The sequence below is a fragment of the Diceros bicornis genome, chromosome 10, assembly GCF_020826845.1.
Source record: "Diceros bicornis minor isolate mBicDic1 chromosome 10, mDicBic1.mat.cur, whole genome shotgun sequence".
NCBI classification, from domain to species: domain Eukaryota; kingdom Metazoa; phylum Chordata; class Mammalia; order Perissodactyla; family Rhinocerotidae; genus Diceros; species Diceros bicornis.
Window position 1 is genome coordinate 82452873 of NC_080749.1, and position 26125 is coordinate 82478997.

Below are 26125 nucleotides of genomic sequence, written 5' to 3' on the forward strand. Positions count from 1 at the left end.
CTTTCTGTCATTTCCTCTGTTATTTGAGTTATTCTAATGGAGATGTAAGTCTCCACTTGAAAATAAGAGCATCCACCTACTTCTCTAGGATTCCCTCTTGGAAGTGCATCCTTCACTCCCTCTAAGGGCAAACTGAACAATATTTGCACTCTGTTCAGAATTATCCAAATGCTTACTCTTATCTTAATATTTAAATTTCAGTCTGCATATCAAGAAGTAAAGCCCAGAAACTCTGCTCTGCGAGGGTCAGGACGCGACGCTTCAGATGCTTGAACCTGTGGAGTGCTTTCTGGACGCCTCTGAAGCGTCTCTTTGAGGCCTGCTTTTCCATGTGCAAAGTGATCCTTGACCATAAGAGCCAAATGTGACTTGAGTGTTGATGCGAACATACTTAAACAATAACATGCACTACGTGTTTCGTTTTATTTTCAGTCGTTCTTCCTGGGCATTTGCCCCTAAAGTACAGTGCAGTTGCTCCCAGAAACAAAGTATACCGGATACAAGTATATGTGTTAACTTCTCATGAACCATGAACTGAGTGGAATGAAATTATGATGTTCATGAGGATGCTTTTCTAAAATTTCTCTTTTGTGATTGGAATTTAAAGTGAATGTGGTGGTGGTGTTACTGTTAAATGAAAATAAATATTGTCTGTTGCAGTTAGAAAAAAACTTCTTGAGAAAAATGCTCTCCTTTCCCAAAATCCACATAAAAATTACTTTCCCTTTTCTCCAGGGAAGCACACATAAAGTCTGGATGATCAGTTCGAAGACCTTTGATATTTTCATTCGCATTTGCTAAACGTTTTGAATTCTGCCACCAGTGGCTTTCTTTTGCTTTGCTTTTGATGTACTATATTAAGTGAATTTTTTAGAGAAAATGCATTTTTACATCTATCGCTTATTTAACTTAAGCAGTTACATTAACTTAAACTTATTATTTTCAACTTTAAAAGTAAATCACTTTTAGAAAAAATATATAACTATCGATTTTTTTTAAAAATGAGGTAGGATATTAACATGCTGTAGTAAAAATAAAAGTCTCATAAAATAAGTTGTACTAATTCTGAATGACTTTTTTTTTTTTTTTTTTAATATATTGACTTTGGGAGTGGAATGTGTCCCACTGAAACCTTAAAATAATAGGGTAAAAATTGACATTTGAAGGCAATTTTTGCTAAGGGAAAAACTGTCATGTATCAGGTAGATTATTTAAGAGCTCTTAAATAGTGAGAATGAATTTAAGAATACCTGTTATTCTCTAGAAAATTAATTAGCCAGGTTTGTGCTTAATAAATACTACTTGATGATGATGAAATTAAATGAAAGAAAAATACCTGACATAGCTAATTGCAAATGCATGCACTCAGAATATGAAATAGACATAATTTAAGTAATTTGATTCTCGTGTGCTTGGAAAATTTGGAACACTGTCTCTGAGAGATGTGGAATTTCGTAACCTACACTATTTAGTAACGGGTAAAAGAAAAAATTCTATCTCATGCAAGCAATTCCTCTATTTTAAAATGACTAAAATATGAATTTTGGGGGAAAATATACACAGTTCTAGAATTTCCAAGAACATGGTGCTTGATCCTGAGTCTCCGTGTCTCTTCGTAATATGGGACGTTTAACAGCATCCAGGCTGCTTAACGGAAGTCCACTAGGAGTTCCCAGCGTGAGTAATTTCTACCTCCATCTCTGCTGGTATCTATAAATCATGTAGCAGATCTATAATTAATCAATTCAAAGGAAGATAAAAGGGACAGCTTTTTAAGGAGCACTAATGTTAAATGATTTCTTCAGCTATCTGTTTTTTTAATTGATAATGTTTTCTACTGGTGGCCAACGGTAAAGATCATTACTAGTAGTCGTGTCTTCCAGGCTTTTGCCTCTGACAAAAAGACCCTACAGTCTGAGTGTGTAAATGGCTCCATTGCAAATCCTCGAGTATCAGAACCCAGACTCGAACAGTGCATCCTAACCACAGAAATGTGATCTATTTTATAGACAACTAAAAGCAGGAACTTTGCCTGGAAAAATTCACAGTTGCTGTATACACAAGGAGAATTTTACCTTAAAAGAATGAAGTTACTAACTTAAACATGAGAAAAACATTTATCAATTATGTTATGCAAATTATTTTAACCAATTTCCTTTTTTAAAAAAGCCAAAAATGTTAGTATGCGTTAATTCATGTAGTCCAGCTTATCACTTAGGAGTTTTCTGCAGTAGCAACTATTTTATGAGGTGGTCATGTAACATTATTTTTAATATCCCACAATACCAGCATCAGTCATTGCTTTTCTTGCTGATCTTTATCACTTGTGTGTTTTTATTTTATGCATGGAACAGCAAATAAGAAATAAATTCATACCATGCAGGATAAAATTTTGGAACTCTACATTATTTTGATGTGTATTTTGGACTCCATAATTGTCTCTGTGGGCTGGACAAAAATATAGGAATTGGTAGTCCTAATCAAAAATGAAATTATAATCTACAAAAGTTGATATACTATGCTGATAATTCTTTGACTCTGAAAATAGTACCTTTCACCTGAAAAGCTATATTCATTTTCTTTCTGGGTATTTATAAGATATATATATATATATTTATCTGCCGAGTTCAGAATGTGGTCAGAGTTTTGTTCTAGGCACTCTGCTTTGGACCTATTTTTCTAGTGAGCAGACTTTAAGCAATCTTAGCACAAAAAAGAGTACAGTTCATTTTTTTGAAATTAAATAAGATGATAATTTTTAATAAGTTCAAAAGGCCTCTGAGATGCTAGTCTGGAGAGGCATTCATGCAGAGTCTTCTTGATTCATACATAACACATATGTCTTAATAAGCTTTTTGTTACCCAGTTCTCTAGGCCAAAGTAAGCTAAAAACAGAAAATCAGGAAGGAGATGGGGAGTGATGGAGAGGAAACAGAAATGACAGGAAACAGAAAAAGTGTGACTAGAGCCCAGAATGCTGTTCCTGCATAGTAGGCCGAGGAATATTTGTGATGACTCTGTCGGGGCTTCTCAAACTTTCTTGCTGAGGAAATTATAAGATTCAGCAGTGACTATAGCAAAGGCTATAAGTTGCAATATATTTATCTTTGCCCCATATTTTTTTCCAGAAGGAGTTTAAAGTGGAAAGAACTATAATGTATTTTGAAAGCATTATATCAGAATGGTTTTGATTATGTATGTTTTAATGCTCTAAAAAATATTCTTCAGTTATCTTAAAAAAAAAGTTTTACACTCCACAGATGCTGAGTAAATGGTATGTTGCTGAGACTTCACTGGTTTGCTACATAGAAATGGAGTGAGACTCTTAAAACCACTACTGAATTAGATAAAAAAATTTAAAATTTTACAATAGCTGAAGAAGTAGATATTGGGCCAGGACACAGAAAGTCATCAAGCTTCACCTTTAGAAATACAAAGTTTCTCTGAACACGTGCTGGCATATCCAAGCCAGCCTGGGTTCAGGAATCTCTCATAGTTACAGTTTGTAAATTAAACAAGTTGTCCGTTGTAGATGAAACTTACACCAGGTCCAAAGCACCTGAATGAAAGATTTTTCAAGTGATTCAACTTGGCAAAAACCTCTTAAACATCTACACTGAGTTATGCAATATATAATAGACTGGAGACAGAAAACTTAAACGCACATGTTCCAAAATCTAGGAAGCTGGTAGCATAATAAATTAAATATGTAAACAACTCTTATATGATAAGCACTATGGTAGACAAGCATCAAAGTGTCAGGGGTCTTGAGATGATGGAGCAACTGATGCTGCCTGGGGAGAAAACTGTGAATGGAAGGCAGTTGCTGAGTCTTGTTTTGAAGGATAAAGATATATTCAGCAGGTGAGCAGGAATGCAAAGGACACTTTGGACGGAAGTAAGAGTGTGGGCCACGTCACCATGGTGTGTACACAGAATGCAATTTATTGTCCCTTGAAAATAGAGCTCTTATGTGGGAAGAATGGCCTCATGCATATTGGTTGAAATTGTGTTAGGACAGATGACGTAAAACATTGATTAATGTAGGTAAGTTCTCTTCAAGACAAGAACTTACATGCTTCCAGTCTTATCAACTTTCTTTATTCCCCTTCTTTGTTTTAAAACTACTTTAAAATCTTGATTTATTCTTTTCTTTGCATTACTGTTGTTTTTAAATGAAGTTAAATGATTTCAATCTGGAATCAAGGTTATTTTCTAGGTTGGATTTTTTTTTTTTAAATATGGTAGGCAGATGTGGTCATGGCGTGATTTTAGGGCCTTGAGAAGAATTTGTTCCGACAATCCTCTGCCTCAATCGGGTGCCATCTTGAGTGAGTCCCACCCCACTCCAGGGAAATCCTGCTCTGCAGTCTGAGGTCAGGCTTTGGGGTTTGGGCTCTGGGTGTTGATAATATCCCAGGAGGCTTTCCGAAGGGCCCCCCGGCAACATGCAGAGGCAGAAGCCGACATCTGGTCGTGATTAATCCTCTCAACACCCTAGCCTAATGCAGACTGGCATTGGGGCCCAGACAGCTACCCCGGGAAAGCCAGCCCACTCCCTCCTGCTTGTCTCACGTTTTACAGAGGCTGCTTTGCTTTAGCTTTCTTACTATCCCCTCTGTGTTCCTTAGAAATTAAGAGGTAAGAGGGCCTTACAAACAATTGGCCCAAAGTGGTGGATTAAGCCATGCAATGTCAGTAGTCATCATGGCAGAGGTAGTGCCCAGGCACCATCGAGTACAGCAGGGGCTGAACTAAAAGGTCCCTGGACCCCGTGGAAATCATGGATATGCTTCAATGGGCACGTGAAACATCCCACAGAGTACATGACTGCCTCCCACTGCAGAGAATTATCTGGTCCAAATGTGCGGCTGTGGGGAAACCATGGTGTAAATATTTATTTTTAAGAGCTGAGAATCTGTAGCTTTTACTAGATTCTCAAGGAGGCTAAGAGCCCATAAAGGTCAAGAATCACTAGCAAAGTGTTTAAAAACATGGACTTCAGAGTGACCCAGACCAAGTTCAAATCTGCTTTTAGAAAGGTGACCTGTAACAATGCATTTAACTGGCCCGATCCTGGGTTTCTTCTTGTATAAAATGGGGGCGATCATTCCCAATGTGTAGGACTGTTGTAAGGGTTAAATTGTCTAGTGCGTGTAAGGGTTTAGCACATGACTGCACAAAGTAGAAACTCATTAAATAAGTGTAGACATTAATTATTGTGGTGCCCTTAATCACCTCTAGAACTCTGACTTTAGAAGCCACGTAGCATAACAGGGACATGTCTGACTCAGATACCTGGCCATGCCAGTAACCGGTGACAAGTCACTTAATTTCTCTGAGCCTCCATTTTTACATCTCTTAAATTATGGAAAGTAGTATTTATATCACAAGGTTGTTGTGAGAAATGAATGAGAGAACATATACAAAATATTTTCACAAGGACTGTTCTGTACTAGGTGTTCAATAAAAGGGAGATGTAATACTCGGACCCCTTGTCTCCCAGTCCACCCCCCCACTGCAGTAGAACCAGGTTAATGCTGATGAGACGTGAAGCCCTTCCAGGACGTGGAGAAGACCCCAGTCTCCTACTAGTTTTTATTTGTCCTGAAGTCCCCTGAGGAAGTTACTTTTTATCTTTATTCTGTTCTCCTTCCTCTTTTTTCCTTCCTCTTTGGGAATTTCCTTTGCTGTCTCCTGGCTTGAAGATGGATAGGGTTGGTTATAGGGGTTGCCAGAGGTGAGGGGTGTAGTTGCTGTCTTTTTGGTTAGGGGTCTGATGGAGGTAAAGTAGGAAGGCAAGTGAGTCCATTTGGGCTGCTGTTAACAGGATTCCATAGACTGGCTGGCTTATAAACAATGGAAATTTATTTCTCACAGTTGTGGAGGCTGAAGTCCAAGATCAAGGTGCCAGCAGATTTAGTGTCTAGTGAGGGCCCCTTCGAGATGACATATAGCTAGCTGTCTTCTTGCTGTAGTCTGACTTGGCAGAGGGGGCAAGGGATCTCTTTATAAGGGCACTAATCCCATTCATGAGGGCTCCACCCTTATGAACTAATCACCTCCCAAAGGCCTCACCTTCTAATAACTTCACATTGGAGGTTAGGATTTCAGCATGTGAATTTGGAGGAGACACAAACATTTGGTCCATAGCAGAAAGGATTTTTTTTCTTTAACAAATGCCAGAATGACCCAGATTACAATGAAATAAATATCCTACAATCACTAAGTAGTATCCCTGAATCGTTGAATTCACTTATATAAAATCAGATGATGAGTTAACATTCTCATGCCCAACTATTTACTTGAACCTAATATTAATAAGAAAAAATACAACCATAAAAAACTGCTTTTCTTGGTCAAAATTATTCCAAAGCAAAATAGCCATACACAATTTCGATGGATATTTGGTGAGTTTGAGTAATGAGCTCTTCGTTGAATCAGCTTCCTTTCAGATCAAGACTAGTTGTGGACATGTGTGTTTGTGGATGTAGCTAGATAGGTAGACGGTTTCTTTCTTCCTCTTCTAGTTTGCTCCCTTGCTCTGCCATCCCCCAGCACCACCTCCTGTCTCCACATCTTCTTCATCCGACTCTGGCTTTCACGTAGGGTTCTCTTCCAGGAGACATCTAGTGGCGTATTGTCCTCTCGGGTTTTGACAGACTTTTTTCTTGAAGCACCATTTCTTTAGGGACCAGTCATTGTCATCTATGTAGAAGACAGAATGGTGAGTGAATAGGGAATGCTGAGAAGTCAGAACTTGGGCTCTTCTGATCCAGCTCTGACCTTAACTAGCTGAGGAAGTCCTAATCTATGTGGGAGTGCCATCTCTTAAGAGGAGTACAATAAATGGTTTCTCATCCTCTCTGGGTGTCACATTACTTATCTGTAAATGGAGGAGGTCAGATAAGATGACCTCCGAGGCCCCTTCCAGCTCTAAATTCTGTGATAATATTCTAAGTGTTAGGACAATGTGGTGCTTACTGGCATCGTCATTAATGAAATTACCCATCATTTATCTTATAAAGAAAAAGCACACACCAAGAGTGGCAGACCAGCCATGCCTGGAACTGAGATTGTGTGGATTTTTATCACGCCCACGGCTCTCCAGCAATGCTTGTGATGAATGTGAATGTCTTCAAAAAAAATCCCAGCTGCCCTGGGGTGACCTGCCCTGCCTTTTTGTTTTGGATTTGGGTACAGCAAATATGTTCTACTTCACTGTAGTTCTGCATGCTTGAGACGTGGAATGTAGCTGAGCATAAAAGTTTGTACTTAATACCCCTTGGTAAGAGATTATTCTACAAAAAAATATTCTTACGTCTCCTTGTCTCCTGTTTACCTCTTCACTCAGACCTTGCCCCATCCTTCACAGGTCACCAGGTGAGATCTCGCTCCGATTTCATTCCCTCTGTCCTAGCGATCCCCATAAAGTTTCCATCTTTGTCTTTCTTCTTCCTGTCATAGAGGACGAGTGTCCTGCCAAGACTGAGCCTCCACAAACCCAACACGAGACCTCACTTCCTGTTGACAGAGCTAGGATCTTGATCCAACTCTTCTGCTTCCTTCCCTCTTTAAAAACCGCACATCCATCTCCAGTTGTCCTAAAAAGATTTTTAGTGACCCTCCCAACCTCCTCCTCAGACTGAGCCCAATGGTCCTCCTTCCATTAAATGCCAAAATAGAAGAGAATAATTTCTGGAGTTGTGTCTCCCTTCGTGTGACTCAGCCTTTCAGGTTGTTGTTTTACCCCATTTCAGTAGCCTTAACCTTATTCCTCATATGCCTCACTCAAAATTAGATAAAAGAAATGAAGAGATTACTTTCTTGTTTGGCCTTTCCTGTAAATCTCATTTCCAGATTTGCTCCAAATTCGGGTAAAGGTTGAGTGGCCTTGGGAACGCAAGAGGAAGGGAGGGAACGTTATGCTCTGCTGAGGTGTCCTGTCAGACATTCTCCAGCTCTGATTTTGCACCCATCTCTATGGATCCCATTGCTTTGCCATCTCTATTTCCTCGTCCAGTGGGCGTGTGCTCCTTTCGGTGGCCTCCGCAGCCCTAAGCGGCCGGCGCTCTCTCGGCAGGTGGCCTGGGCAGTGGCCTCCACTAGGGCAGGAGATCTCCAGACCAGCTTTCGCCACCTTCCGCCTTTTCCCTGCTGTCAGCAGAGGAACTTCCTCCAGCCATCTGCTACTGCATTAGTCAGAGTTTATCATCTTGTCTGCAGGCTTTCTCTCCCAAAGCTGTAGGGTTGGTCCTATTGTTCATTCTGTGTCTGGTTTTCTCATTTCTTAGGGAAGTTTTTTTTTCTTGAATTTCATTCTGTTAATTTGAACGAGGATCCCAGATACTTCTAACTGCAAAAACTCTTTATTTTCCTTTCTCTGTTTCAGTGTTGCACCACTATAGTCTAGAGACGAGTAACAGAGTTCTAGGAGAGGGCTGAAAAGCCAAGGTTCACGAAGCCCGTTTGGGCCATCTGTCTGACTTGCTTTTAGTGACCTAGGGCAAATTCCATCACTTCACTGCCTTAGTTTCCTTATCTGAAAAATGTGAATAAAAACATTAGTCTACTTATCTTCTTGAGTTCTGTGAGAATCACTAGAGATAATTTATGGAAGAATTCTGCAGGAAGGTAAATTGTTATGCTCACCTACCGTTATATCTGTTAAACTTATTAGCAGCTGCATCATAACCTTCCTGAACTTGCGTCTGTGTCTCATAGCAAGAACTTCCTACCCTGGTGTGAAACAGGTACAAGGCACGTGCCTAACCTGACTGTCAATATTGTAAGCGTTTTGCCCGCTAGGCTGCCTGTTGGGGAGATCACTGTGGTCTTTCAGGTTCTTTTGGAGGCAGAGCTGGCATCCGGTGTGTTAGCTACTTCTGTAGACTCCAGCTTGTGAGGGGCTTCTGGCTGAAGACGACTAGTGCCTAGAAGTGGTTCAGACTAGAGGCGGGCTGCCTGTCCTTGTGTCGGGGTTCCGTGCACTTTGTGGGATGTGGTGCTTCTTCCTGAAGATGCTGGGTAAAGTACCATCAGTCAGAGCCTCCTCACAAAGAGCTTGGCAGTCTCCTTTTGCCGGAAGACAGCATAGCTTATCAGTCCTTCACCACACACCTGTGTGTTCTTTTGCAGACTAGCAACTTTTTGGTTGTGTTAGAGAAAATGACATGAGAATTTTTTTCAGCAGTCTTCAATAGAGCTAGCAGCGCTATGTAGGAGACACATTACTACTGGTGAGCACGCAACTTTTAAGCCTGATGTCTCTCTGCCTGAAAATGCAAACCCTCATGTCAAACGATGTGACCATTTCCTTTTCTTTCCAAACTCCCTTTCCTTGAGTCAACAGCAGGGTCGCTGCCAGAGCAAATGCAGAACCAGGCTAGGTTAGCATACTGGCCAGACTTTTAGGTGAGAGATGTTATACAAATGTCTAAGTTATTGCAGCTTGGGCCTCTTAAGATTTCTAAAAATTGCTTTCACACAATCCATTATTGCTAGTATTTGTGACTATTCGATAAGCTCCAGACCCTTTTTCTGCCATAGAAAGTAAATCATTCCTAATAGCTGAATTTTTTCTTTTTTCATTTTTAAACTTGAACTTTCCTCTGGAACAGCCACGTATCATCACCATGCTTTCTCTGTTTAATATTCTTCCTTTCCTCTGCCCTAGGATGGTCGTCTACGGGTGAATGACCAGCTGATTGCCGTGAACGGGGAGTCTCTGTTGGGAAAGTCCAACCACGAAGCTATGGAGACACTCAGGCGATCCATGTCCATGGAAGGAAACATCCGAGGGATGATCCAGTTGGTGATCCTGAGGAGGCCAGAGAGACCAGTGGAGGTGATGCGAATCTTTACTGCCCTCAGCAGTTTGCCCAAATGGCAAACTTCCATCCCTAGTATGGTAGCTAGACTCATACTGATTCTGAAACTGGAAAAATATGCCCCAGAAGGGCTCTGAAGGATTTATGTGGTGAACAGGTGGTTATATATTTTAGGTACAACCAGAAGGTGTGAAAATGTGCATATAAAGTAAGTAATTTATCAGATGTAACAAGTCCATGTTTTCTAATTTTTCCCTCCAAAAATACCTAGAGCTCTGGACTTTATAAATAAGACTTTATTCATGTAATAATGTATATAACATCTTTATATGCTTTTTGGTTGATGTTTGCATACCTTAGAAAGGTCTTAATCATTTGTGTACAGTGCTTAATGTGAAACTCGCTATAATGCAGTTAGCTCTCTGTATTCTCCCCATAACCTGCACATAGATAACATAGCTTAACTGATTTAAAATTTGATCTGTTAAGCAAGCTGCTTGCTTCATGTTATTAACTAAATTTTTTTTTAAATAATTTTATTTATGTATTTATTTTTTCCCCCAAAGCCCCAGTAGATAGTTGTATGTCATAGCTGCACATCCTCCTAGTTGCTGTATGTGGGACGCGGCCTCAGCATGGCCAGAGAAGCGGTGCGTCGGTGTGTGCCCAGGATCCAAACCCGGGCCGCCAGCAGCGGAGCGCGCGCACTTAAGCGCTAAGCCACGGGGCCGGCCCCTAACTAAATATTTTTAATTAAATAAATATTTTTGAATTCTCTTATCACAATTTCTTTATGGACTTTTTAATGTAATGAATATTTTTACTTACACGTGAAGGGTAGGCATAAAATATTCATGAATGCTGATATCCCTGAACATTTCACTTACATACAATTACATTATTGTATTTATATTATACAATTATATTATTTATAATAAATATATAATATTCTTAAAACATTATGTTATATATGAAGAATAATTATTAATTGTTCCTAAAAATTATTTTAAGAAAAGATAAGAAGAAAAAAAAGTCGATAGTAGTTGAGAGTAAAGAAAAACATCAAAAAAATCTCACATATATTCTCTAAGGACAAATAATGTTTGTGTAATACAATAATAGGCAAAGTTAAAGTAGAATGCTGTTAAAAACACATTAATATAAAATATTAGTTTCAATAATAAGTTCAACTTAAAAAAGTAAAGGATTTTCAAATTAAAGAAGAGTAGAAGGTCGTTGGGGCTCAGTCATTAGAGCTTGGGCTCTAGAGTTTTGGAACTTGAGTTAAACCCCCACGATGGCTGCGTCCTGGCTGTACAGACAGACATAGTTGAGTGCTCAGTGCTTGTACGTGACAGACGAAACTGTTATCTGTTTTATCCCTTCATGTATCCCCCTTTCCCAGCACGTAGTAGACACTTAATAAATATTGTTGAGTGAATGCATGAACGTTGCGTCAGAGACCTACTCCATCTGAGAGAGCAAGCTGAAGCAGTAAACTTAGAAACTCTGTGGTACTTTGTTGTATTATCAGCTATTGGAAAGGAGTAACTGTACCTTTTTACTCTTCTGTACGTAACCTTGTAAATGTTAAATAAATGTAAATTGGCCAATTACTGCAGACTATATATAATGAGCCAACTTGTTTTCAACATTTGTGTCTGCTTAAGTGACAGAGAGGCTTCCATGAATATTTAATGGCTTTACTTACGTGCATAGTTATAAGACCTATATCGCTTCTTACTATGAGAGAACTGGCTCCTTTCTGGTTTAATTTGGTTCTGACCCTCGAGCCCTAGAACTCCATGGAACCCAGTTGCTGGAGATGCTTGTGAAGGATGCCCCGTGGACCTCTGAGTCACCCCTTCTGTGCCTCTGCCTAATAGATCTCCCTTAAAATTTCTTGGAACAAAGATACCTCAACAAATAGAAAAGTCTGGAAGACACTGCTCTAGAGTTCTATACTGTGCAGATAGCAAAAGTAAAGGAAAGAAAAGGAAAACAAATACAGCTGTTAAAAGAGTTCTCCCCGCCGCCTTTCCTCTTCTCTAGTTTAATGTCTTTCTCTAGAATATGCAAACGCCTAGTGGATGCGTGTTCTGTATTTGGCTCATCAGGTTGAGATGTTTTACTATTCGGTTCTCCTTTATTGCAGATATTTTCATGTTAATTCTCCAACTCTGGGTGGGTTGACGATAGTTCCATCAGAAGGAAGTATTACTCTGCCCATCCTGGGAAGGGTCTTGTTCACGTGGTTCACTAGGGAGTCGACTGAGAATAAGAAATGGCACAGAAAGTGGCTTTTATGAGGACATTTAAACAGGATTCATTTTTGGTTTCCCCACTGTCTACATGCTTTCCGTGGGGAGGAGCAGGCACTTGACTCTCAGCCCTTGAGAATCTCTGTGATACCATGAAGATTAAAGAGCATTTTTTCATATCGACAGCAGCCTATGTATAGCTAATCTTTATTAAGTTGAAAATAAAATCTGCAGCTATTTGATCTCCCAAATCCGTGTTTTAGTGTGTGAAAGCAGGTGTTGTGCACTCGTGTTTGGGGTATTCTATGGAACAGTAGTCACCCGCAGGTACCACAGAGAAGCATCCCTAACCCAGAAAAAGGTCTCGGCTCTGCTCGTGCAGTCAGGCAAACCAATTAGTCAGATTTGGCAAGAATACCAAAATGGTTACTTGAACATCCTATTGATATAAAAAAAATTGAAGAAGCTACTTAAGAAAAGTCAAAATATATAGTTGTTGGGGTATTTTCTCACATTACCCAGATGTACAAAGTACGTAAACAGTTTTGATGAGGACCTCCTGAAGAATCCATAATGAGCCCTTGATTGAATCAAAATCGTTTTAAACAGAAACATGTTTTTCAAAGGATGAGCTTGAGGTTCAATTGTAATTCTATTTGAGCCTAGAGAGTTGGTATTAAAAAATGGGTTACGACCTGCTTTTTTCTTTCCCTTCTCCAAAACATTTCCCGCCCTGCTGCAAGCTCATCTTGGTAGAAGCAGAATATGTTTAAAAATCCATTACATTTTTTATTGGCTGGGACACTAATGGAGGGCTCCATGACAGCTCTATTTTACAGGCTGAATACTTTAATTAGGCTGGTTACTGATCAGTTGTTGGGATATTGATTGTGTCATTTATCAAAGAGCTGAGAAAGCAGAAAAATTTTTTTTATTCTTGTTGTTGTTGTTATATCAAAGCCCGAGGTTCTGCGAGGTAAGTCCTGCCTCTCCCGCCTGCCAGGCCTCCAGGTCTGGTTTAGGATCGTGTGCCTGAACACTAGCTCGGTTCAACCAGCAGGACAGAGGTGGAGGGTATACTCGTCGTGGAAAAATGTGATACGCTTGACAGAAAGCTCAAAGACCTTCAGCAGCTGAAAATGCTTTAATCACTAAGAATGCTTACATTGGATGTTTAAAATATTTTGTTTAACTAGCAGGATACCAAATTTTTGTAACTCAAGGGGAAAGTATATATCAAATGCATTGTTTGGGCCAAATGGTTTTCTCAGAAGGGAAGGGCTTTGGGGATCAGATCTGTGTTTCTGTTTGTAGCATGTTCCTCTCACAAATGGTCAAGGGGACAGCCAGGAGGCAGCTTCCAAACTCCTTCCTTGAAATCTGTTAGGAAGACATGTGACGTGAGCAAGAGCAAAGCCCGGTCCTCCGTGGCCCCATCCTCTCTGTAACCACCCCTCCTAGTACCTCTTCAGCACCTGTGGAACATGGCTGCGGGGAGTGGTTCTGGGCACAGGGGTTTTAAGGAGACCGTGAACTTGTTTACAGACTGTCAAAATCAAAATAGGAGGGGGAAATATGGAGAAAAAGAAAAAAACCTCAAGAGACCCACTGTCTGGCATTGCCACAGCAGTCGGTTTTAGCTCCTGGCCAAAAGCCAGAGTGTCTGCAGAGGGACGCCCTCGTGGCCTTCCAGTCGCACACTTGCTTGGGTTCTGACTTGTCCTAGAGCACGTGCACTTAGTCGCCAAGGGAAGGAGCGAGGAGCCAGCTGGTTGGCAGAGAAACACCTTGGCATGAACTGTGTTCTTGTGCCAACACTGCCGCAAGCTGTCCTCCCAGATGGAAGGGAATCTGAAGGAAGCCGGTTGTAAGTGGGGGAAAGGATCATAAAGTTAATCCTCTTTTGTGTCTGCTATCAGCCCTCCTAATCCTTTTACCACGTTGTCAGTATTTTTTATTTCATATTCAAGGATGTTTTAAATGATAGGGCCACTTTGATTTTCCTCAGTTGAGGACTTATGTGTAAGAGACTCTTGAAAGATTATTCATAAATAGATCATTCTTTCATTTTGCTTCCATTGACCAAGTTGGAACATATTATAAAAGCAAGTGTGATTCTTATTTTTATCCCTTAGGAGCCTGCAGAATGTGGGGCGCTTTCTAAGCCGTGCTTTGAGAACTGTCAAAATGCTGCACCCACCTCCAGGAGAAATGACAATAGTGCGTTGCATCCGTTTGGCACTTACAGTCCCCAAGACAGACAGAAAGGTAAGAGTCTATCCATTTTCATCCACTGCAAATGGTGCGAGAGAACTCGAGTGCCTTTTTATTAAAAAAAGAGAGAAAAGGGACAAAGAGGAGTTAATTAGACTAAGTGCAGGCTTTGTTGCTCTGAGTCATGAGCGCTGGGGATGGGTGGAGAGCCGACGAGGAAGTTGTGAAGCAGATTCCTGGCATTGCCTCAGTTTAAGTGACAGTTTCTATGCTTGTGCCCCAAACATGGAGGGTTATGTATAAAACAAACCATGCTTGGAGAAACAAAATGGCAAACTGGCAAACTGTTACTTATTTATTTTTTTTTACAATCTTTTAATATTGGAAATTATCAAGTATCAGTCACTACTAAACTTTAAAAATATGTGGACTAGCATTAAACCATCAAATGGTCATAACATAATTCACAGACTTATGCTGCGTTCTAAGAGGAGGGTGCTAAATACCAGGAACTGAGACCCTTCTGTGACAGATGGAATGTTCTTGTTATTGTCTCACTGCAGTCTGATTGTCCCTTATTATCTTGTACAGATGGTATTTCTGTAGAGCTCTAGATGTAAAAAACTTGGATTTTGTTCTTTGTTTTTCACAAATTATACTTCAGGTCACCAAGAAAATTCCTTTATTTCCCTGCATCTCCTTTTCTTAATAACTTTAATTTTTTGTATTGCAAAAGCAATACACACTCATTACAGAAAGCTTAGAGAAAGCCAATAAAAAGAAAGTTTAGTGTTACTCATACTTCTATCTATCCAAGATATTAATCAGTAACATTTTTATGTATATTTCAAGTCTTTCCTTCATGCAAATGTGTGTATATAAAATGAAATGAAAATGAAATATAGTGTATCTAATGTTCAGGAAATTGCTTTTTTAATTAATAGCACATTATGAACATCTCACTATGTCGTTGAGTATTCTACAACATTGCGTTCAGTAGTTGGCATAGTCATGTAGTGCATGCATCTAGTACATGTATATTATGTAATCAATCCTCTATTTTTTGGACACATAAGATGTTACCAAAATTTAACTACGTGGAACAATTTCTAAACTCAGATTCCTCCATCAGAACAGACTTGTAAATCTGAGGTTCCTCTAGAATTAAATTGTTTCATCAGAATGGAATGTTGCCTTCTCCTCTGAATTCCTCCATTAGAGAGTAGTAGCAACAGCTGTGACTATTTATTACGTGTTTACTGTGTTAGATACTGTGTTAAGCAATTTACATGCACACTTGAAGTGGGTAATATTATTATCCTCATTTTACAGATGAAGAACTAGAAAGTCAGAGAGAGTAGACAGTTTACCTAAGACCACATACTTGATCCGTGCGGAGCCTGGATTCATCTCCTGTCTCTCTGACTCAAGTTAATTCCCTAAACCACAGCCCAGGCCCAGTCTTACAGTGCCCCTCGAAACTTTTGAAATCCTTTCACCTGATACTAAGAATGTCCATTAGAAGCTGACTCTACTTGGTATCAAATAAAGAAATACTCAGTATGTCATTCCTCATCTTCTTAAAGAAATTAAAAGTTTTCTTGACAGAGCGAGATCTCCTTCTGAGACCTTAAATCACAACAGTGGGAGAACCTGGGGAAGGAGCAGCCCATAGAACAATCAAGAACACTGGCATCTCTGTTAACATATCTACCTTTATATCATTTGATTGGCATTTAGTTCTGAAGCAACATGTGGTCCAGTGACCATCCAAGTTCAGGGTTTATTCCTGATGACACCAGCAACATCCAAAGGAACACTGGGCACCTTATTCCCGTCTTGCATCATTTTCAATACCTGTAAAACCTTGATGCTGAAGTGATCATTACACAGCCTATTTTGAGAGGACATTGAGTTACTCCAAGAAACAGGCTAATATCTCTAGGAAGGATAGCAAAGGCTAAAATAACGAAACCATAGAGCTAGTTAAAGTGTAAGGACACACCTGGAAAAAAATTTCTAAATAATAAAGTCCACTCAAAACACAAGCTAAAAATAAAATGCAGTAGGGCCGGCCCCATGGCTTAGCGGTTAAGTGTTCACGCTCTGCTGCTGGCGGCCCGGGCTCGGATCCCGGGCGCGCACCCATGCACCACTTCTCCGGCCATGCTGAGGCCGCGTCCCACATACTAGCAACTAGAAGGTTGTGCAGCTATGATGTACAACTATCTACTGGGGCTTTGGGGGAAAAAAAAAAAAAAGAAGGAGAATTGGCAATAGATGTTAGCTCAGAACCAGTCTTCCTCAGCAAAAAGAGGAGGATTAGCATGGGTGTTAGCTCAGGGCTGATCTTCCTGACACACACACACAAAAAAATGCAGTAGTACTTTGGAACTTCAATAGAATGTTTGGAGTTTGTATATCCACTGAACAGTTAGAATCCTTTGGGCACAGGTGGCCACAGACACCTCCTGGGAGGTTCTGTTTGTTCTCTGCCTCCTGAGACACAGATCCAGGTAGAACAACTTTTACACCAATGAAAAAACCATGTACATCAGCAACCTACAAAGCCCCTGTGACACTCCCTCCCCACCTCGATTTTCCAAGGTAACATAAACAATCTGTTTCTCTCAAGAAGTGCCTCTACCAAATGCTATATTTTAAAAATCAGAAAAAATCTCTTGTTATTATTTCCTTGTGGATCTGTGATACGATACTCAGATATAAGAATTAGACCTATCAAAGCATAGTCTCATTAAATTTTAATTGTAAGAGTCCAGTGGATGAAATTCTCTTACTTTTTATATAAGCCTAGTGACTTAGAGACAAAAATATATATAACATAATTTATAAACATGATGCTGTAGAAGAATATCATGATCATGACCTCTTTGTAATGTTAATAACATTTAAAATTTTGAGAACTCTTGAAAGAGTTCCTGAGTTTCAGACGCACGTGAGGTGGCAATAGGCCATAAGACTCGTGAAGGCTGAGTGAGGGTTGACTCACCACTGCCGGGGGTTTTAAGGAGCTCCTTTAGAAAAACAAGATTGACTTGACAAAATGTAATGTCTAGTGAGGAGAGGAACTGTTACAGCCAAAACATTACCTTTTTTTCTTCCCTTTTTCCTTTCCTTTGTATATTTAAAAATCCAATGTTGATATGCTGTGTTCCACCTATTTTTGTAATAATAGTACATACCACCCACAGTTCCAGGGTTATTTTTTTATATATATACATATTCCTGTCAAGCTGCTACACAGAAAAGGCATTTTTAGAACTAACATTTGCAGAAATTGTAACATCAGAAAATTCATGTCTGTGTTGGAGAATTGCTAGCAATGCCCACAATGGAAGACGTGTGGTGCTCCAAAATGGTGATAAGGATGGAGCTTTGTGTCCCAGGGTTTCACTGAAAATCCTATACAGCATCTGACTGGTAATGAAGTGCACCAATGCTGTATTTTGTGAAGGATCTTGCTGGCAGATCTCTTCCGGGCCAAGTAACAGCCTAGCGTGGTCTGCCTCTGGTCTGTGATTGCCTCTCCTTTCCTTGCTCTCACCTCCCCTTCTGTCTTCTACTTCTCCTCCCCTTTCAGCTCAAGAGCACCCCAGCCCCTACCTCGGTCACCCTTTGCCCCAAGTCTGCCTGGGATCACCCACTGAAGGAAGGTCTCCTTCAGGCCTTCCATCCCTGCCCCAAATCCAACATTTGGTTCTGTCTCCTGTCCCACTGGACCCGTGTTCCCTGGGGTCCTTTGAGGAGACACACAGTAGTATAATTATTCCTAATGCGCCTCCTCCTGGGAACCAGCAGGGATCCACCCCTCTATGGCAGTGAGGCACCACCTCTGAGTGGTGCTCAGAAATTGAGTTATACTTTTCAGTTGGACTTGGATGCTTATCGGATGCCTCCGTTGTGCAGAAGACACTCTCAGGGGTGCAAAGGGAACACAATGCAGTTACTGCCCTCGAGAACAGTCGAAAACAGGAGTCAGTACACACTTTGTCCATAAGGGCCGCATAGCAAATATTTGAGGCTTTGCGGGACATAGGATCTCTGTTGCAGCTCCTCAGCTCTGCCGCTGTACTGCAGAAGCAGCCAGACAGTTCATAAATGAATGGGCATGCTTGTCTTCAGTGACACTTTATGTACAAAACCAGATGGCAGGCCGGTTCGGGACCAGGGCCACAGCTTGCTGAGCCCTTGTCTAAAGTCACAATCTCTTTTACCCTTCTTTTCTGGTCTGGCCCTCGTGGGATGGATCCTGTAAAACCAATAACAATGATAAAAGATGGTTGTTAAAATAAGGGTCACTTGGTCATCAGCGAAGTAGTGACTAGAGGGTGCGCTGTGAGCATTCACGGCCATATATGTAGAAGGACAATCGAGGGTTACCTTGTACACTCAATGAAATCCAGAAATATTATTTTTAGGAGATAATAATTCCAGATTTTCACGCTGATATAGGGCTTAACAAAGGTGTTTGGACCAAGAGAAAAAAATATTCCTTACGGCATCTGCATATGCTGTTTAAAAGGTACCGAGGATGAAGAGTCAGCAAAAACACATAGATGGTCATGTGAATACAATAAAAACTAAAGTTAATGATTGTAATAAAACTTGAAGTAGGCAGAGAAGATGCTGAAGAAGAGGAGGGAGAGGAGAAAGAGGAGGACAAGGAGAAAGTCATCTACAGTCCAGTAAGAGAAATAAATATAGTTAAATAGGTGATGGATCTGTAGACCGCTCATTGCAAAAGCAGCATGTGACAAATGTTCTGCAAGAAGTGTTTTCCATGGTATTAACAGAGAAACCCAAATGTCAGCGGATAAAGACAAGGAAGGTGTCTTTCTTGCTCACATCACAGCCCAGTGAGACTGGGCGGTGGGAGGAAGGGGGCTGTGCTCCAGACAGTGACTGAGGGACCTGGGCTCCTCCCACTGGTAGCAGGCCATCTTCTAGAGCTCCACCCTGCTTGCAGCTGATAGACGGGGCAGGGGGAGGAGGTGGAGAAGGTGCACCCTCTTTTAACCACTGAGACAGGGAGTGGCATTCACTGTAGCAACTCACGTTCTTTGGGAAGTGGAGTCTTGGGTCTAGCTGATGCCCAGGAAGAGCACAGGTGGAGTGAGCACTGGTATTCTCTGCCCCTGCAATAATAGTGCTGACAGATCCCAGAGCAACGGTGAAAGTTTCAGAGAGAAGGTGGGACTGGGACGGGTGGAGTGCATTTTGCAATCGTATAAGCAGAGACACGGAGGCAGAAAAGCCCAGCTTATGTTGGGGGACAGTAAGCAGTCTTGGGTGGCTAATGTATGAAATGAAGTTGACTGCCAGACTTTTGTTCTGTAGGCAGTTGTGTGCAACTGAAATGCTTCTTAGCAGGCAAGTTACGTGATCACAGTGTGGAAGATGGACGGAGAAGTTGAGGCAACCCTCAGAAGCATGCAGAAAAGATGTTGTCCCAGTATGTCCCTTGTCCCCAGTTGACATTGTAGTCCTTCTGCTCCATGTCTCTCACCAAGTTTCTGGCTGCCATATTACCAGATCGCTGGATCCCTGGGGTAGGGGCAGTGCAGGGGACTGTGCTGGCTGCCTTTACTCATCACGCTTCTCCACCCTGCTCATCTTGCTCGTCAGATTCCTGCTTCCAGCCTCACTCCCAAAGACGTGTCAGGACCGCTAGAACTCACTGCATTTTATACTGGTCCCTGGGGCAGAGCTTGGAGCAAGTCCTTGCCTGGTGTATTCATCAGGGTTCTCCAGAGACACAGAACCAATGGGATGTGTGTATATATATGTAGAGAAAGAGAAAGAGATTTATTATAAGGAATTGCTCACTCAACTTTGGAGCCAGGCAAGTCCCAAGATCTGCAGGGTCAGTCAGTAAGCTGGAGACCCAAGAGAGCCAATGATGTCGTCCCCATCTGAAGCCCAACAGGCTGAAGACCCGGGAAGAGCTGATGTTTCAGTTTGAGTACGAGGGCAGGAAAAAGCTGATGTCGCAGTTTGAAGGTGGTCAGGCAAGAATTGTCTCCTACTCAGAGGAAGGTTCATCTTTTTGTTCTATTCAGGCCTTCAACTGATTGGATGAGGCCCACCCACATTAGGGAAAACAGTCTGCTTTACTCTGTCTACTGATTTAAATGTTAATCTCATCCAAAATCACCATCACAGAAACACCCAGAATAATATGTGACCCAATATCTGGGTGCCCCATGGCCCAGTCAAGGTGACGCATAAAGTTGACCGTCATACCTGCCATGTGGGCAAGTCAAAGTGGATTCTGTTACCAGCAGCATTTCTCAAGTACAGGGGGTCTTCTTCTTGTTCTGACAATCAGGGACAAATAGAGTCCACCTTGTACAAGGTATCTCATGGTAACAGATGCACAGTAGAATTTATGATGTGTAGACTAGTAATCCTTTCCTTACTTATTAGCTTACTTTGCATTTATAAATTACCACCTGAATATGCACCATCTTATATAATCCTTACACTCCTTCAGTGGAAGTGTTCTTATCCCCACTTTACAGATTTAAAAACCAAGGCTTACAGAAGCTGAGGAATCTGCCCAAGTTCACGCAGCATTCGGAGCCACGGTTGGAAACATGCAGTCTTGCACCATAAACCACGCTCCTAACGAGGATGCTCCATAATGCTTTTTGTCCATCAGTTAATATTGTCATACATGAAGAGCATGAAATGACATAATATGCATAATGCTTAGCGCAACGTCGGGTACACAAGAAGGTCTCGACCAACCTTGTTATTAGTTGTGGTAATATTTGGGATACATGTCTATCTTTTTCTGTATAGAATAGACTGAAAAAGTATACATTTTTTAGTAGGTGGGAAAACTAGGATTCAGACCCCAGTCTTTTGCTTCCAAGACCCCAAACCTAGAGGTTTCCTTTATGGCACAGAATGCGAAAGAGTATTTTTTGGGTTTACTGTGTCTGCATGGTGAGTGGATATACTGCCTCGTGATTTTCTTTGAAGTACTTTTTGTCACTGAGGCAAATGTTTAAATCACTATACAGTCCAGGGCATTCATTATAGAGTCTTGTTTACGAAAACACTAAGTCATAAAAGGAGTGGCTTTGTTGATCTTCCACAAATCACAGGCGATGGACAGGTGTCAGCCTCTCCTGGGGGCAGAAGGCAGTCAGGGTGCATGCACTTGACTTGCAGGGGTTGTCGCCGGGTCACGAGTGTGAGAACACATCAGCAGGCTTAGCTTCCCGCGCCCAGGTGCGTTAGCTCTCACAGGAATCCTTCAGCTCCCTGAGAGGACTTACTTATTTCAAGGTTGGTTTATGTGTTGATGAAAATTGTGTCTGGGAGATGGACTGAAACAAAACCAGGCTGGCACGGTTCTGCCTCGGTTTCCAACAGCTCCATTTGTTCTCTGTTTATAGAGCTGTCGCTTCCTGGTGACGGATGGGCCGAGAGCGAAGTACCCCCTTCCCCACCGCCACATCCTGTTCTGGAATTGGGGCTTGAAGATTACAGCCACAGGTATCGATAAAATGATACATCGTAAATGTTCCCTGTTACGGTTTTTCTGGGAAATCCCAGCAACCTTATTTTAACTCTATTTCTTTCCAGAAGGGAAATCTCATAGCATCTATAATTCCTTTCCAGTGAAACCTTCTCATAGCTAATATTAATAGCTTAGATTGTTCATATTTTACTTCCTGGAATTTGTTAAGATTCATCATATATTATTAAAATATTTAAGAAAATTGTTGAATTTTCTTTTATCAAAACTAAGGCAGTAGAACTCAAAGAAAAGTTATATAGGAAGGTATAAAATAAAACTGAGAAGACATAAGGCTTAGTTTTTTTCTCATTTGTAATTGGCAAACCCTAAAGGTATTTTAAAAATAGATGTTCCAAGAAAGTTAATGGAATCTAAAAATTAAAGCAACACCATATATAATCCAAAATATTGAAAAGAGTGCCCAATATTATATCCATTCTGTAATAGAAACCAAAAAATCAATAATTTTTAGAATCACACAAGCATGAGAGAGATTTACTAAGCATACACACCATTTGACTAGTGGAATTCATAGATTTTGTTCTTCTGATGAGTTTTAAAAATCATTAAATTTTCCCTTGGCTATTTTCTGTATTTATTATGGCTGTTAAAACTGTGTGTTTTATTCCATTCTATATCGCATGATAATCCTGTGAAATTTTTTCATTTTTCTTGCAGCAATGCTGGTGTCTTTCTTATTATGCTTTTTATTACAATCTGCTAAAAATAAAGTAATACAACAAGACTATAGCTAACTCTATTAGCTGGAAGCTTACCTATATTTAGCTATCTCTGAATTCTACATTTTTCAAGTCGGCTATCTTACTCATACAATGTCATGAACTAGATTGATAATCACAATAATGTTCTAGATCAGTGTCTCTGGAGGTTTCTTGAGAGAAAATCTGGACATATTTCATTTTGTTCACTCATTTCCATTGCCTGCCTCAATCCTGAATCAAAAATGACAGTTTGGTGGCAAAAAAAAGATCCATTTTAAAAATAATTTCTTTCATTCTGCTTTGCTATTTATCCTGTGTATATGTGCAAAACTATTGGGATAGTGCAGAGATGAATCAGATATAAATCTGTGATATTGTGATTTATAATAAGAAATACATATTCAGTCTTCATCAGTTTCTGGCACAGAGTTCCTAAAACCCTTGGAATTTCCTAAGTTTTGAGAGCCATAAAGATGTCTTTTGTTATGTTAACAAGATGACTTTTGGAAAGCACCTGAGGATGAGGGCTGGTTGCCAGTGGAGCCAACCATGTGGTTAGAGGGTTGGAACTTTCAGTCTCGCCCCCCAGCCTCTGGGGAGGGGAGAGAGGCTAGAGGTTGAATCAATTGCTAATGGCCAATGATTTAATCAATCCTGCCAATGTAACGAAGCCTCCATAAAAACCCAAAAGGACAGGGTTCAGAGACCTTCCAGGTTGGGGAACATGTGGAGATGTGGGGAGGGTGGAGCACCCCTTTCCACACACCTTGCCCTGTGTAGCTTTACATCTGGCTGTTCCTGAGTTGTAGCCTTTTACAATAAACCAGTAATCTAGTAAGTAACATGTTTCTCTGAGTTCTGTGAGCCACTCTAGCAAATTAATCAAACCCGAGGAGAGGGCCTTGGGAACTTCTGATTTATAGCCAGTTGGTCAGAAGTACAGGTAACAACCTGGACTTGAGACTGGTGTCTGAAGTTCACGGAGGAGTCATTGGAACCTCCAGTCTGTAGTCGGTAGGTCTGAAGCTCAGGCAACAACCTGCGCTTGCCACTCGCGTCTGAAGTGGGGGTTGGGGGCAGTCTTGTAGGACTGAGCCCTCAACATGTGGAATGTGGTGCTGTCTCCAGGCAGATAGTGTCAGAATTGACTTGAATTCATCGACACCCTGCTGGTGTCCGAGAATTGTTGGAAGTCTGGGGAAACCCCCACACACGTTAAATTTGGGTCCAGGGACTCAAAACCCAACTCTCAAGAAGGTGCAAGTCTAGTAGGTAAAAGTGACAACTAGAACACAAAGTACAAAATGCTATGTTCCAGAAGATAGAGATGAAGTGCCCTGGACATCTGAGGCAGAGAGAGGAGAATGCTTCCAGGTAGAGGAGGCAGGGAACACGTTATGGAAAACGTGACATTTGAGCTGAACCTTCAGATATGAATAGAGGTGGGCATGAGATGAGCCCAGGAAGGAAGAGATTTCAGAGAGGGAAAGACAGAAGGAGGAGCGCAGAGGTGGGAAAGCAAGTTGATTTGGGCTGCTTGTATCGTGGCTGGTTGGCCAGATGATAAAGCCCCGAAAGCAAGGATGGGGAATATAGCCTGCGTTCCATGGAGAGGAAGATCTCACTGTAGGACTTCCAGCAGATAAGACCCAGGTTTTAGTTGTATAAATTGAGGAGGGTTAATGTCCACTAGAAGTCAGAGTCTATGGATACCTTCTGGAACATTTGCAGTGAGAAATACTGAAGACTGTGCTGGGAAGGATGGGGATAAGCTTTCAGATGTGAAGCCTTCGGGTGAGAGAGGTAGTTCAGAGATATTGCACAGGTAGAATCATTGGGGATTAGCAACTGCCTTTGTGGCTGCTTCAACATCTCCACAGATTTCTTCCCTTCCCCTTTCAGGAAAGCATATTCCTCCATGACTTGAAAAAAGCTTATATTGTCCCTCACTGCAGTAAATCTTCATTGCATGATATGAACCAGTAACTTCCATCTCCTTTTCACTCTCCTTTTCCCTAGCGCCCTGTGTTTAAGCTTCTGTTCTCTTAAACATTGACAGCAATCTCCTTTCAATCAAAACTATAGCATTTTCTCAGACTTTCGTCTTCTTTTCTGCTCTATAGTATATGATCAAAAAGTCATGCATTTGCTCACTCATCCATCCAAAAGTATTTATGGAGCTCTGAGCTAGGCACTGTAGAAAGTTCTCGAATGGGTGGAAACCATCCCTGCCTGCAAAGAATGCAGTGTCCTCCTGATGAGACAGACACAGATAATTAGGAAGCAAACCGCTGAGCATTACATAAAAGATGCTGCTGGAGCCCAGAGGAATGAGCCACTAACTGCCTGCAGGGCTCAAGGAAGGTTCTACAGGAGAGGGAGTGTTTGAAAGATCTCCTGGAGGATCTTTCCTCCTGGTACGAACCTTACTAGGCAGAGGAGTGGTGGGAAGGGAAATTTAGGTGAGGAAAACCAGGTGACGGGAGAGGGAAATGCACAGCTTGTTCAGTGTGGCTGAAGCATATGGTCTCTGGGGGAATCAGCGGGAAGGACGTTGTCTGCCACACTCCATGATGCTTCTGTCATGCTTCTGTCATGCTTCTGCAGAGAGCAGTGCAGAAGCGTTGAAGGGTTTCAAGCCTGGGAATGACATATCACGTAGAGCGGGTTCAGTTGTGGAGGATGAGTGGATGAGGGAAGCCATGGACAAAGGTACCAGTCTGGGGATTGGCAGGAGAAGAGAGGGGCTTGAATGAGGGGAGGGGCAGCAGGGCTGGAGAGGAAGGACGAGCCAAAGACATTTTCGAGATGGAAAGGACAAATCTAAAGCTGTGACACTCTCCCCTCCTGGGGTCCTGTGACCTACCTTCCTACAGGCTGTTGCATTGCCTAGGTGACCCGCAGCAGTGGGTGTGGATGTGTGAACCTGGGGTGGAGGATGGATTGGAAGGGAGCCAGGAGGGGTCAGCTAAGGAGGCTGTTCTGTCTCTCAAAAACAAGGTGAAAGCCCTCTAAAAGGGGGACGTGGTGACTTAGGGCTGGAGCCGGGCTTGTGAGACGGAAACTGCTGCTGCATGAGGCGTGGAAAACAAATGGGATCAAACTTGTGCCTGTGCTTCGAACCCAAATGAAAGGGGGAGTTTAGGGAGCTTGTTTGCACTTTTATGTCAACAGTTATTAGCCAGAAGTTCAAGAGATGTGTGTCTCAATACAAAACACATGGAAAGGAAATGTATTTTCTGCTGTGATGTCTCAGGGAGACTTGAAGGCAAATCGGTCAGCAGACGAAATACACTGAATATCAACAGTTTAGACCACATTTGGTTGTTCCCTACCTGTTCATATTTTCCCCTCCTCTCAGTTCTCTCTCAGTTCTGTGTCTGTCTGTCTGTCTCTCACACCCATGACCTGCATCTACTCTCAACCGTAGTAGCGGATTGTTGAAGCCTATGCGTGGACACCTGAGACTTCAGACCTCATTTTTTTTGGCTTTCCCCTCACAGCCTTCTTACCCTGCCACTTTCTTCCAGACAGTTCTCCAGAACA

At 41.5% G+C, this 26125-nt stretch overlaps 1 protein-coding gene across 1 annotated transcript in view; it reads left to right on the plus strand.

Annotated features, from left to right (window-relative positions):
* Window positions 1–26125, plus strand: part of PARD3B (par-3 family cell polarity regulator beta) — a 931426-nt gene that overhangs the window by 540496 nt on the left and 364805 nt on the right. Inside the window, exons 12-14 of the mRNA XM_058549666.1 lie at window positions 9677–9847; window positions 14227–14359; window positions 21733–21832. Coding sequence (XP_058405649.1) covers window positions 9677–9847; window positions 14227–14359; window positions 21733–21832 — 404 coding nt within the window. The remainder of the gene's footprint in view (window positions 1–9676; window positions 9848–14226; window positions 14360–21732; window positions 21833–26125) is intronic.